The sequence below is a fragment of the Oncorhynchus clarkii genome, unplaced genomic scaffold, assembly GCF_045791955.1.
Source record: "Oncorhynchus clarkii lewisi isolate Uvic-CL-2024 unplaced genomic scaffold, UVic_Ocla_1.0 unplaced_contig_4720_pilon_pilon, whole genome shotgun sequence".
Lineage (NCBI taxonomy): Eukaryota > Metazoa > Chordata > Actinopteri > Salmoniformes > Salmonidae > Oncorhynchus > Oncorhynchus clarkii.
The window spans coordinates 43,904-55,319 of NW_027258757.1; the positions used below are offsets into that span (position 1 = coordinate 43,904).

The 11,416-nt window shown below is 40.9% G+C and overlaps 1 protein-coding gene across 1 annotated transcript; it reads right to left on the bottom strand.

Moving 5' to 3' along the window:
- Window positions 1-4,136: 4,136 nt before the first annotated feature.
- Window positions 4,137-10,061, bottom strand: LOC139398504 (anti-Muellerian hormone type-2 receptor-like). The gene is made up of 4 exons (XM_071144457.1): window positions 9,769-10,061; window positions 8,511-8,661; window positions 7,710-7,837; window positions 4,137-7,158 (listed from the first exon to the last, which is right to left on the bottom strand). Exons 1-4 carry the CDS (start codon window positions 9,985-9,987, stop codon window positions 7,048-7,050), a joined length of 609 nt encoding a protein of 202 aa, XP_071000558.1. The 5' UTR covers window positions 9,988-10,061; the 3' UTR covers window positions 4,137-7,047.
- Window positions 10,062-11,416: the final 1,355 nt, after the last annotated feature.

The following is an 11,416-nucleotide window of genomic DNA, read 5'->3' on the forward strand; positions in this document are numbered from 1 at the left end:
ACCTGCTAGACCTAATTGTTTCTTAGCAACTGGACCTTCCAGGTAAATCTGGCTATTCAAATCCATCTTTCTTCTTCTTCTTCTTCGGTACGAAATACAGTTTCCCCATCAATAGAAGAAGATGTTACGTAGCATATTATGTATTCAAGCCTACAGATATTATACAATTAAAAATAATTCAACATGAAGAAGGAAGTTAAGCGATGACCTGATACACGGAACCCAAACCGGCTGCGCGCGCGTGCGCCATCTTGCATAAATTGATTTTGCCCCCCCCCCCCCTCCCACACCAAATGCGATCACGACACGCAGGTTAAAATATCAAAACAAATTCTGAACCAATGACATTAATTTGGGGACAGGTCGAAAAGCATTAAACATGTATGGCAATTTAGCTAGTTAGCTTGCACTTGCTAGCTAACGTTAATTTGTCCTATTTAGCTAGCTGCTGTTGCTAACTAATTTGTCCTGGGATATAAACATTGAGTTGTTATTTTACCTGAAATGCACAAGGACCTCTACTCCGACAATTAATCCACACATAAAACGGACAACCGAATCGTTTATAGTAATCTCTCCTCCTTCAAGGCTTTTTCATCTTTGAACTTATATGGTGATCGCATCTAAACTTTCATTGTATTACCACAACAACCGGCAACAAAGTTCATCTTTCAATCACCTACGTGGGTATAACCAATGAGGAGATGGCACAGAGGGTACCTGCTTCTATAAACCAATGAAGAGATGGGAGAGGCAGGACTTTCCGGGCGATCTGCGTCAGAAATAGGAATGACTTCTATTTTAGCCCTTGGTATCGCAGACGTCATTGGCGCGCGCGATCAGTGTGGGTGCAATAGTTGAATAACATGGATTTCTAAATGTATTTTGTGACGCACGTCGCGTGTCCGGTCTGGTCAGCATGTAAGGTTAGATAATAGTAGCCTATGGACCTAATAGATAGGCCTAATAATATTGAAACAGCTCAGACAGAGTCTAATGGCTTAATACTAGGTAGGTCTATCGATTGAACATACATGAAAGTGATGTCAATATATATCCTAATAATCTAGCTATTATATAATTCAGTTATTTTGCTTCGCTTGTTTTTAACATTGCAAACTTTTTAAGTTATTTATATTCAACTATGAAGTTGTTGGTGGTCACAGAGAGACAGATAAACATCTTCATAAACGGTGATCTAACGATGAATTTAGCTGTTCTACGAGTTGTCTGAGGCAGGCGTTAGATTACGAGCAATTTCAAGTGCAATGTTAATAAAGACGGTTTTGGGAAACGCTCGGTAATGTAAATATGGTTTTACGAACGTTCTAACGATGAATTTAGCCTTAAGATGTTTTTGGGAAACCGGGCCCTAATCGAAAAAAACATGTGTGTTTCTACGGTATATTGCTATACACTTATGTTCCTAGTAATTTTGAATGCCTATCCCTAAACCCAATTTACGGGTGTAGGGGTATACCGCCACCCTCTGCTCACTCCAGGGAATTTCAGGGTATTGGTAAATTATCTGGGCCTCGTTTCGCACTTGCGATGTAGCCTAATTTAAAGCAATACGATGATCGTACGCTACCAGCTTTCACTAAGTGTATCGTTAGACAACCTGGTCTCAGATCATTTCGTATTATTCTGTAGATCAATTCAATACACTCCACTTAGTATGTTTTGATTGAACCTTTATTTATCTGGGCAAGTCAGTTAAGAGCAAATTCTTACTTACAATGATGCCAAACCCTAACCTGGACAACGCTGGGCCCTATGGGACTCCCAATCACAGCCTGTTGTGATACAGCCTAGAATCAAACCAGGGTCTGTAGTGACACCTCTAGCACTGAGATGCAGTACCTTAGACTGCTGCGCCTCGGGAGCTCAAAATGATATGTTTTGTATGGTATATATTAGTCCTAATTTGTGGATTTCCATCATATGATATGTTAGGAATTTGTAAAACGTATGATATGTTACGAATTTGTGAAACATGTTACGAATTTGTAAAATGTATGATATGTTACGAATTGTAAAAATGTATGATGTGTTGTAAATTTGAAAAACATTTTTTTTAAATTATTTTTTTACATTTCCTGTGTTACGTCTAGTCTATGAGACCAGGCTGCGTTAGACTGTAGATATTGATAGGATCGAAAGAAAATCAGCGCTGCTCAAGGATCAGCTTTCTCCATTAAAATCTTACCTTTAACATTACAATTATACAACAATATTGAAGGTGCTCGTTATGCTTAGCCAATAATAGAGCTAATACATCACAGATTGGGCACATGTTGTCACACATCATGAAACATAGAGGCAAAAATGACAGACTGTAAAGTAGCCTAGTGGAAAAATATAACTCGATATGATTTCAAGGCTCAATTATCCTATTTATCTTTTAATGAAGTCATCTCGGTTTTCATTTGAAGCATTGTGTTATCTTTTCATTTGTTTGCAGTGGCAACCCGTCATTCACCTGTTTAGCTTAAAAAAATAAAAACGTTTGGTTGTTGTTGCCTGTTTTGCATGTTATTTTGCCATTAATACATGTCACATATCAGTTTGCAAACCATGTAAAATAAATAAATAATTGAGTTAATGAAGATGCATACAAACATGGTCTCTTTTTTGCTTTCTTGAGTAAGGCAGCTCTAAAATGCAGGTGTTTCAGCCTAGCTCAGTGCTTTCTGTGGTGATGGGGCAGACAGCGAAAAATATGGAGCTTAGGGATTGGTAATGTTCTCTAGTTGCGCTGTGATTGGCTCAGTGTTCTGTTAGACATGGGGACACTACGTCACCGCAAAATCTATGGATAGAGCTCGGAAATTCAAGCCCCTTGGGTGCTGCCGTAGAGTTACATTAGAATTGCCCATCCAAGAAGGCTCAAGGTCATTGGACAGATCGTCGTCAAATCACGTTATATCTACTTTAGCTTTGATTGGACACGTCAACATCATACTTACAAAATCTTAGCTAGCAAGCTAGCAGTCATCATCATGAATCAAGTCGACAATCTACTGGCAAATCATTTTTAAGCCTTGTCATATGAAGAGAAATTATAGATAAAATGTATCGGTGCTCATCGGCCATTGGACATAAGCATTATACGACAAGTTGGAAATCGACTATTCAACACTGAGTGGTTTGGAAGGAATCAGTGGGGTGGGTTTGTGGTCCAAGTCTGGGTTTAACGATCTCTTTTCCAAGCTCAAAAGGATAAACATGCAACATTTGCCATGCTGTCAATCCAGATTGACTTCTGGAACGTCTGGAAACTCGGAACTGGGAAATCTCATACTTCAGTGAGTTCAAGACAACTGGGAACTCTGAAGAAAAAAACGACTGGGAAAATACGCTTCGAACGGTCATCCAACTGGGAATTCCAAGTCGGGAACTCTGGCCTCTTTCTAGAGCTCCGACCTGAAGATCACTGACGTCATCATGATTTGACCTTGTTTTTTTCCCCCAGAGTTCCCAGTTGTCTTACGGTTTGCCTCTTATCCTCTTGTTTTATCAACTTTGTACGTCTATCTAGTCAATTAAAAATTCTGAAGTTATAGATAGATGGTCACAGTCAGACAGAACAGGCCAGGCATAAACATCTTGATTATATGTTTAGCGGAGATCTTCTGTGGAAAAAGTGTCGTGGAAGGGCAACAAAAAGAAAAAGTATCTAAGATGCACTTTGGCTGCTCTACGAGGTAGTCTGGATCACTTGTATATGTGGAAAGGTTTTAATGAGACAAAAAAAAGGCTCTGGGAAACAGCTTGGCTACTAAAGATTCATCATAAAATGGTTCTTTTTTTAAACTTTTTTTTGCCCTTCTACGACACTTTTTCCACAGAAGATCTCCGCTAAACATAGAACAGGCCAGGCATTAACATCTTGACTCTATCTTAATTAACTACTAAGCTCTGAGAAAGGAGGCCCTGTTCACATGTATTTTTGTATTTCTCATGCTTCCGCCTCTGTTATAATTGTGCCACTCATTTCTTATAATGTACAGTGGGGCAAAAAAGTATTTAGTCAGCCACCAATTGTGCAAGTTCTCCCACTTAAAAAGATGAGAGGCCTGTAATTTTCATCATAGGTACACTTCAACTATGACAGACAAAATGAGAAAAAATTCCAGAAAATCACATTGTAGGATTTTTTATGAATTTATTTGCAAATTATGGTGGAAAATAAGTATTTAGGACATCTACTTTGTGCATGACACAAGTCATTTTTCCAACATTTGTTTACAGACAGATTATTTCACTGTATCACAATTCCAGTGGGTCAGAAGGTTACATACACTATGTTGACTGTGCTTTTAAACAGCTTGGGAAATGACAGAAAAGGATGTCATGGCTTTAGAAGCTTCTGATAGGCTAATTGACATCATTTGAGTCAATTGGAGGTGTACACGTGGATGTATTTCAAGGCCTACCTTCACACTCAGTGCCTCTTTGCTTGACATCATGGGAAAATCTAAAGAAATCAGCCAAGACCTAAGAAAACAATTTGTAGACCTCCACAAGTCTGGTTCCTCCTTGGGAGAAATTTCCAAACGCCTGAAGGTACCACGTTCATCTGTACAAACAATAGTACGCAAGTATAAACACAATGGGACCACGCAGTCGTCATACCGCTCAGGAAGGAGACATGTTCTGTCTCCTAGAGACAGAATAGAACTGTTTGGCCATAATGACCATCGTTATGTTTGGAGGAAAAAGGGGGAGGCTTGCAAGCCAAAGAACACCATCCCAACCGTGAAGCACGGGGGTGGCAGCATCATGTTGTGGGTGTGCTTTACTGCAGGAGATACTGGTGCACTTCACAAAATAGATGGCATCATGAGGAAGAAAAATTATGTGGATATATTGAAGCAACATCTCAAGACAAATGGGTCTTCCAAATGGACAATGACCCCAATCATACTTCCAAAGTTGTGGCAAAATGGCTTAAGGACAACAAAGTCAAGGTATTGGACCTCAATCCTATAGAAAATTTGTGGGCAGAACTGAAAAAGCATGTGGGAGCAAGGAGGTCTACAATTCTGTGTAACGCATATGTCGTTGGAAGTAGACCAAAGTGCAGCGTGGTGAGCGTACATTTTATTTTAAAATGTCGCCAATAAACGAAAGAAACAACGGTGCCGCTTACAGGGCTAAGTGCCACAAACAAAGTTCACTACCCACACTCAAAGGAGGGTAAAAGGGCTGCCTAAGTATGGTTCCCAATCAGAGACAACGATAGACAGCTGTCCCTGATTGAGAACCATACCCGGCCAAAACATAGAAATTAAGAAACATAGAAAACAAAAAATAGAATGCCCACCTCACATCACACCCTGACCTAACCAAATAGAGAAATAAAACGTCTCTCTAAGGTCAGGGCGTAACAACCTGACTCAGTTACACCAGCTCTCAGGAGGAATGGGCCAAAATTCACCCAACTTATTGTGTGAAGCTTGTGGAAGGCTACCCGAAACGTTTGACCCAAGTTAGACAATTTAAAGGCAATAATACCAAATACTAATTGAGTGTATGTAAACTTATGACTCACTGGGAATGTGATGAATGAAATAAAAGCTGAAATAAATTATTCTGACATTTCACATTCTTAAAATAAAATGGTGATCCTAACTGACCTAAAACGGAATTTTTACAAGGATTAAATGCCAGGAATTGTGAAAAGTTTAAATGTATTTGGCTAAGGTGTATGTAAACTTCCGACTTCAACTGTATATAATAAGCTTACAAAGTCAGGATCAAGAGTTCAATTACCACTGGAGCCACCCATATGAAAATGTAAGCATGCCGTACGTATTAAATATGCAATATGTCATGTTTTTGGCAACCCCACCAAATTCACTTAGAAATGTGAGTTATAGATCTGTCATTCTCATTTGAAAGCAAGTCTAAGAAGCGGTAGACATGTTCTATGTGCTCTATTTCTATGCTTCCAGTGTTTAGCTTTTGTTCTTTTACTTTCAGTTCTGTACACCAGCTTCAAACCGCTGAAAATACAATATTTATGGTTATGGAAAATATTTTTCACCACATATTAGATGGTACAATGATTCTCTACACGATGACTGTTTGTTTTGTCACACAAACTGAAATTAGGCGAAATATTAGAATTTAAGCAAACCAGGAAATGGCAGAGTGATTTCTGCTGCATATTGCACCTTTTAAAGCATTTGCTAAATGGCATACAGTATATGATTCTATATTATTGCTATAGAAACAAGCATACAGTATATGATTCTATATTATTGCTATAGAAACAAGCATACAGTATATGATTCTATATTATTGCTATAGAAACAAGCATACAGTATATGATTCTATATTATTGCTATAGAAACAAGCATACAGTATATGATTCTATATTATTGCTATAGAAACATGTCAACATATTACACAGTGATTATCCAAAGCGAACACATTGTGCCTATGATGTTCATCACCATAAGCTTTATTCAAGCCTTCTGCACAAAATCAGTAAAGATAATCCAATCACGTTTCTGTCCTCCACCGTACAAATATCAACATAAAAAATGTCAGAGAATATTACTGTGATCCAACATAAAATGTAGATTTAAAAGCAGCTTTGACCTCAGTCGTACCTTAGCAACCTAACGTCTGATTCTGCTGTGCGGTTTACCACTAGGTTTATAGGATTCTACAACAAATGTCCAACAAGTCTTTAGCAAGAGCCAATAGAGTTTCACTACAGTACACTTTCTGCATGCACAAACATTAGGTAAAATAAACCAAACAGATGTAGGAAATGTGTAAGTCAATGAAATAGCAAGCAGACACATCTATTCCAACTGTGACAGTGACAATAATGAGGTGACTAAGTCTAGAATAGAATATTATAGAATGGAATAGTATAGAGAATATTGTAGAATAGTATAGAATATAATACAATAGAATACCACACACACGTCAACATGAGAGTAGAGACTGGCACACTGAGCTGTCAGTCTGGTCCTGGACTAAGGAATAATTACATAACCCAAAATATTATATATATATATATATATATCATATGGAGCAACAGGGGGGTAGAGACACTAGTCTGTCCCTGGCACACTGGGCTGTCAGTCTGGCATCTGAGTCATGGTCCCAACTGTCCAACAGAATGTCATGCAAGCCCTGCAACAGACAACCCATATTAATCCGTTTCCTAAAAACATAGTGTAACATGCTTCACATAATTGTCATTATTTCCAGGTGGTCTTTGAGCTAAAGATAATCTTTATGTTTTGGGGAAACTCGCCCCCCAGGGTAGACAGTCATCACCTCTAATACTTTATACAACAACAGTAGTTAGACAGTAATAACCTGGGAATGATGTGTTTGTTTACTATCTTCTAGTAACTCAGTCAGGTCAGTCAGGTCAGACAGGTCAGACAGGTCAGTCAGGTCAGACAGGTCAGTCAGGTCAGACAGGTCAGTCAGGTCAGACAGGTCAGTCAGGTCAGACAGGTCAGACAGGTCAGACAGGTCAGTCAGGTCAGACAGGTCAGACAGGTCAGACAGGTCAGTCAGGTCAGTCAGGTCAGACAGGTCAGACAGGTCAGTCAGGTCAGTCAGGTCAGACAGGTCAGACAGGTCAGACAGGTCAGACAGGTCAGACAGGTCCGTCAGGTCAGTCAGGTCAGACAAATACTTGAAACTGAGTAGTTCCTAGAGAAATAACCTACCTGTTGCCAGTGTTTGGGTACTGAAGGACGTTCCCTTCTCTCAGATACATGAACTATGAGCTGCTCTAAAGAAGGACTGGCCCCTAGCTCCTCTTCATAAGGCAGTCTGTGTTCTGGCACTGGGCAGCCTGCAGGCGGAGACAGAGGTTATGGTTAGTGTTAGGGTTGCCGATGTAACTCTTCATAAGACAGTTTGATCTGACACTGGGCAGACTGTAGGGGGAGACACAGGCAGAGGGTTAGTGTTAGGGTTAGGGTTGGCGATGTAACTCTTCATAAGACAGTTTGATCTGACACCGGGCAGACTGCAGGGGGAGACACAGGCAGAGGGTTAGTGTTAGGGTTAGGGTTGGCGATGTAACTCTTCATAAGACAGTTTGATCTGACACCGGGCAGACTGCAGGGGGAGACACAGGCAGAGGGTTAGTGTTAGGGTTAGGGGGTAGTCTCCCACTGACAAACATTTGTGGGCAGTGCGCTTTGAGACCACAAGCGAGCTTAGGGTAACCTTAGGGTAACCTTAGGGTAACCTTAGGGTAACCCAATGATTATGATAAACACTGAGAACTCTTAAGAGATTGAATTATCTCAGAACCAAATCTCACATGCGCTTGGCTAGCTAACAGTGAAACATAATTCATTAATTAACTAACTAGCAACGGAAGAGATGCTATAGTCCCAAAAGTGCAAACACAGCCAACCTGGCACTCCAGGAAGGCTCAAGGAAACGCTCAATAAATATTTAAAAATACAATTTTGAACCCCCCCCCCCCCCCCCCCCCGGTTTGATATATAGCCTACCTATGAAAAGGTCTGAGCAGCGCATCAGCATCTCCCAAAGCAGCGTTCCTAAGGAGTAGACGTCTCCCTGTATGAGACACCACCCACTGCTCAGGTTCACACAGCCATCCAGGAGCTCAGGGGCCATATAGCACAACGTCCCCACCTGGCTCTGTAGATGGAGAGGAGAAAGGTTGAACTGAACGGAACACCGTGTGTATGATCTACTCCTGCAACGACGACATCATTATCAACAATAACAACAACACGATCATCTCACTGCCTGGACACTGGCCTATGGAGAGAGTAGAAACAGAAGTTGCCTATCAAAAACATGTTGTTGCTGTTGTTGCTATTAAAATCAGAGACTGGCTAAATACTTTTTTGCCCCACTGTATATGTATATACTGTACTCTATATACTGTACTCTATATACTGTACTCTATATACTGTATATGTATATACTGTACTCTATATACTGTACTCTATATCATCTACTGCATCTTTAAGTAATACATGTATCACTAGCCACTTTAAACTATGCCACTTTGTTTACATACCCTACATTACTCATCTCATATGTATATGTATATGTATATACTGTACTCTATATCATCTACTGCATCTTTATGTAATACATGTATCACTAGCCACTTTAAACTATGCCACTTTGTTTACATACCCTACATTACTCATCTCATATGTATATGTATATGTATATACTGTACTCTATATCATCTACTGCATCTTTATGTAATACATGTATCACTAGCCACTTTAAACTATGCCACTTTGTTTACATACCCTACATTACTCATCTCATATGTATATACTGTACTCGATACCATCTACTGCATCTTGCCTATGCCGTTCTGTACCATCACTCATTCATATCTTTATGTACATATTCTTTATCCCTTTACACTTGTGTGTATAAGGTAGTAGTTTTGGAATTGTTTAGGTTAGATTACTCATTGGTTATTACTGCATTGTTGGAACTAGAAGCACAAGCATTTCACTACACTCGCAATAACATCTGCTAACCAATGTGTATGTGACAAATACATTTGATTTGATTTGAAAACATGTTGTTGCTATTAAAATGAGAGACTGGATGGTGTAGCAGTCAAGGGCCACAGCCTCTGGCATTATATACCAGCATTGTTTTTGATAGGATGGATAGAATCTATCTCTGTCACTCTCTCTATATGTTCAATAAACGGAGAAAACATCCTAAAGAAGTAGAAGGGAGCCGGGGTTGGGGGAAAGACAGGCCCACCTGTACGTTAACCATGTAGCGTTGCCAGCTGTGTGGACCGGCGCATGAGCGCAGGATGGTGGAAGAGCCAAAGTCACACAGGACACAGGTACCATCGTCCCTCACTAGCACGTTGTTACTACTGAGATCTCTGTGGGCCACCGCTGGCTTGTGCAACCCTGAGAACACAGACATCAGACACACACAAACACACACTGTACAGCCACTGACAAAGGACATATAGGATTGGGGTCAGGCGTTATTCCTGACCCCATGGTGAGAGCAGGAGAAGGTCTTCCTGGGTCACGCGGCCAGGAGAAACTGCAGTGGGGCTTTGGAGCTTTTTCTCCCGGTATGTTGTCTAAACTGTGACGTCCACATATGATGCAGAAAAGCTCATCCAAATTAATCCATGCTTTTGTCACTTCTAGGTTAGACTACTGCAATGCTCTACTTTCCGGCTACCCGGATAAAGCACTAAATAAACTTCAGTTAGTGCTAAATACGGCTGCTAGAATCCTGACTAGAACCACAAAATTGGATCATGTTACTCCAGTGCTAGCCTCCCTACACTGGCTTCCTGTTAAGGCAAGGGCTGATTTCAAGGTTTTACTGCTAACCTACAAAGCATTACATGGCCTTGCTCCTACCTATCTCTCTGATTTGGTCCTGCCGTACATACCTACACGTACGCTACGGTCACAAGACCCAGGCCTCCTTACTGTCCCTAGAATTACTAAGCAAACAGCTGGTGGCAGGGCTTTCTCCTATAGAGCTCCATTTTTATGGAACGGTCTGCCTATCCATGTGAGAGACGCAGACTTGGTCTCAACCTTTAAGTCTTTACTGAAGACTCATCTCTTCAGTGGGTCATATGATTGAGTGTAGTCTGGCCCAGGGGTGTGAAGACGAACAGGCACTGGAGCGACGAACCATACTTGCTGTCTCTGCCTGGCCGGCTCCCCTCTCTCCACTGGGATTCTCTTCCTTTGACCCTATTACGGGGGCTGAGTCACTGGCTTACTACTTACCACTGCTCTCCCACAGTGGGGAAAAGTACTTAAGTAAAAATACTTTAAAGTACTACTTAAGTCGTTTTTTTGGGTATCTGTACTTTACTTTACTATTTATGTTTTGGCAACTTTTACTCCGCTACATTCCTAAATAAAATAATGTACTTTTTACTCCATACATTTTCCCTGACACACATAAAAGTACTTGTTACATTTTGACAGGAAAATGGTCCAATTCACGCACTTATCAAGAGAACATCCCTCGTCATCCCTACTGCCTCTGATCTGGAGGACTCACTAAACAGAGAACATCCCTGGTCCTCCCTACTGCCTCTGATCTGGAGGACTCCCTAAACAGAGAACATCCCTGGTCCTCCCTACTGCCTCTGATCTGGAGGACTCCCTAAACAGAGAACATCCCTGGTCCTCCCTACTGCCTCTGATCTGGAGGACTCACTAAACAGAGAACATCCCTCGTCATCCCTACTGCCTCTGATCTGGCAGACTCACTGAACAGAGAACATCCATGGTCATCCCTACTGCCTCTGATCTGGAGGACTCACTAAACAGAGAACATCCCTGGTCCTCCCTACTGCCTCTGATCTGGAGGACTCACTAAACAGAGAACATCCCTGGTCCTCCCTACTGCCTCTGAT

What these genes read in the sequence shown, in the direction of transcription:
- LOC139398504 (XM_071144457.1), bottom strand. Translation starts at nt 9,987, where the DNA reads ATGTCCTTTGTCAGTGGCTGTACAGTGTGTGTTTGTGTGTGTCTGATG. An exon ending in GCTACATGGTTAACGTACAG is followed by an intron (nt 8,662 to 9,768) that starts GTGGGCCTGTCT and finishes CTCCATCTACAG; the next exon opens with AGCCAGGTGGGGACGTTGTG. An exon ending in TACCCAAACACTGGCAACAG is followed by an intron (nt 7,159 to 7,709) that starts GTAGGTTATTTC and finishes TGTCTGTTGCAG; the next exon opens with GGCTTGCATGACATTCTGTT.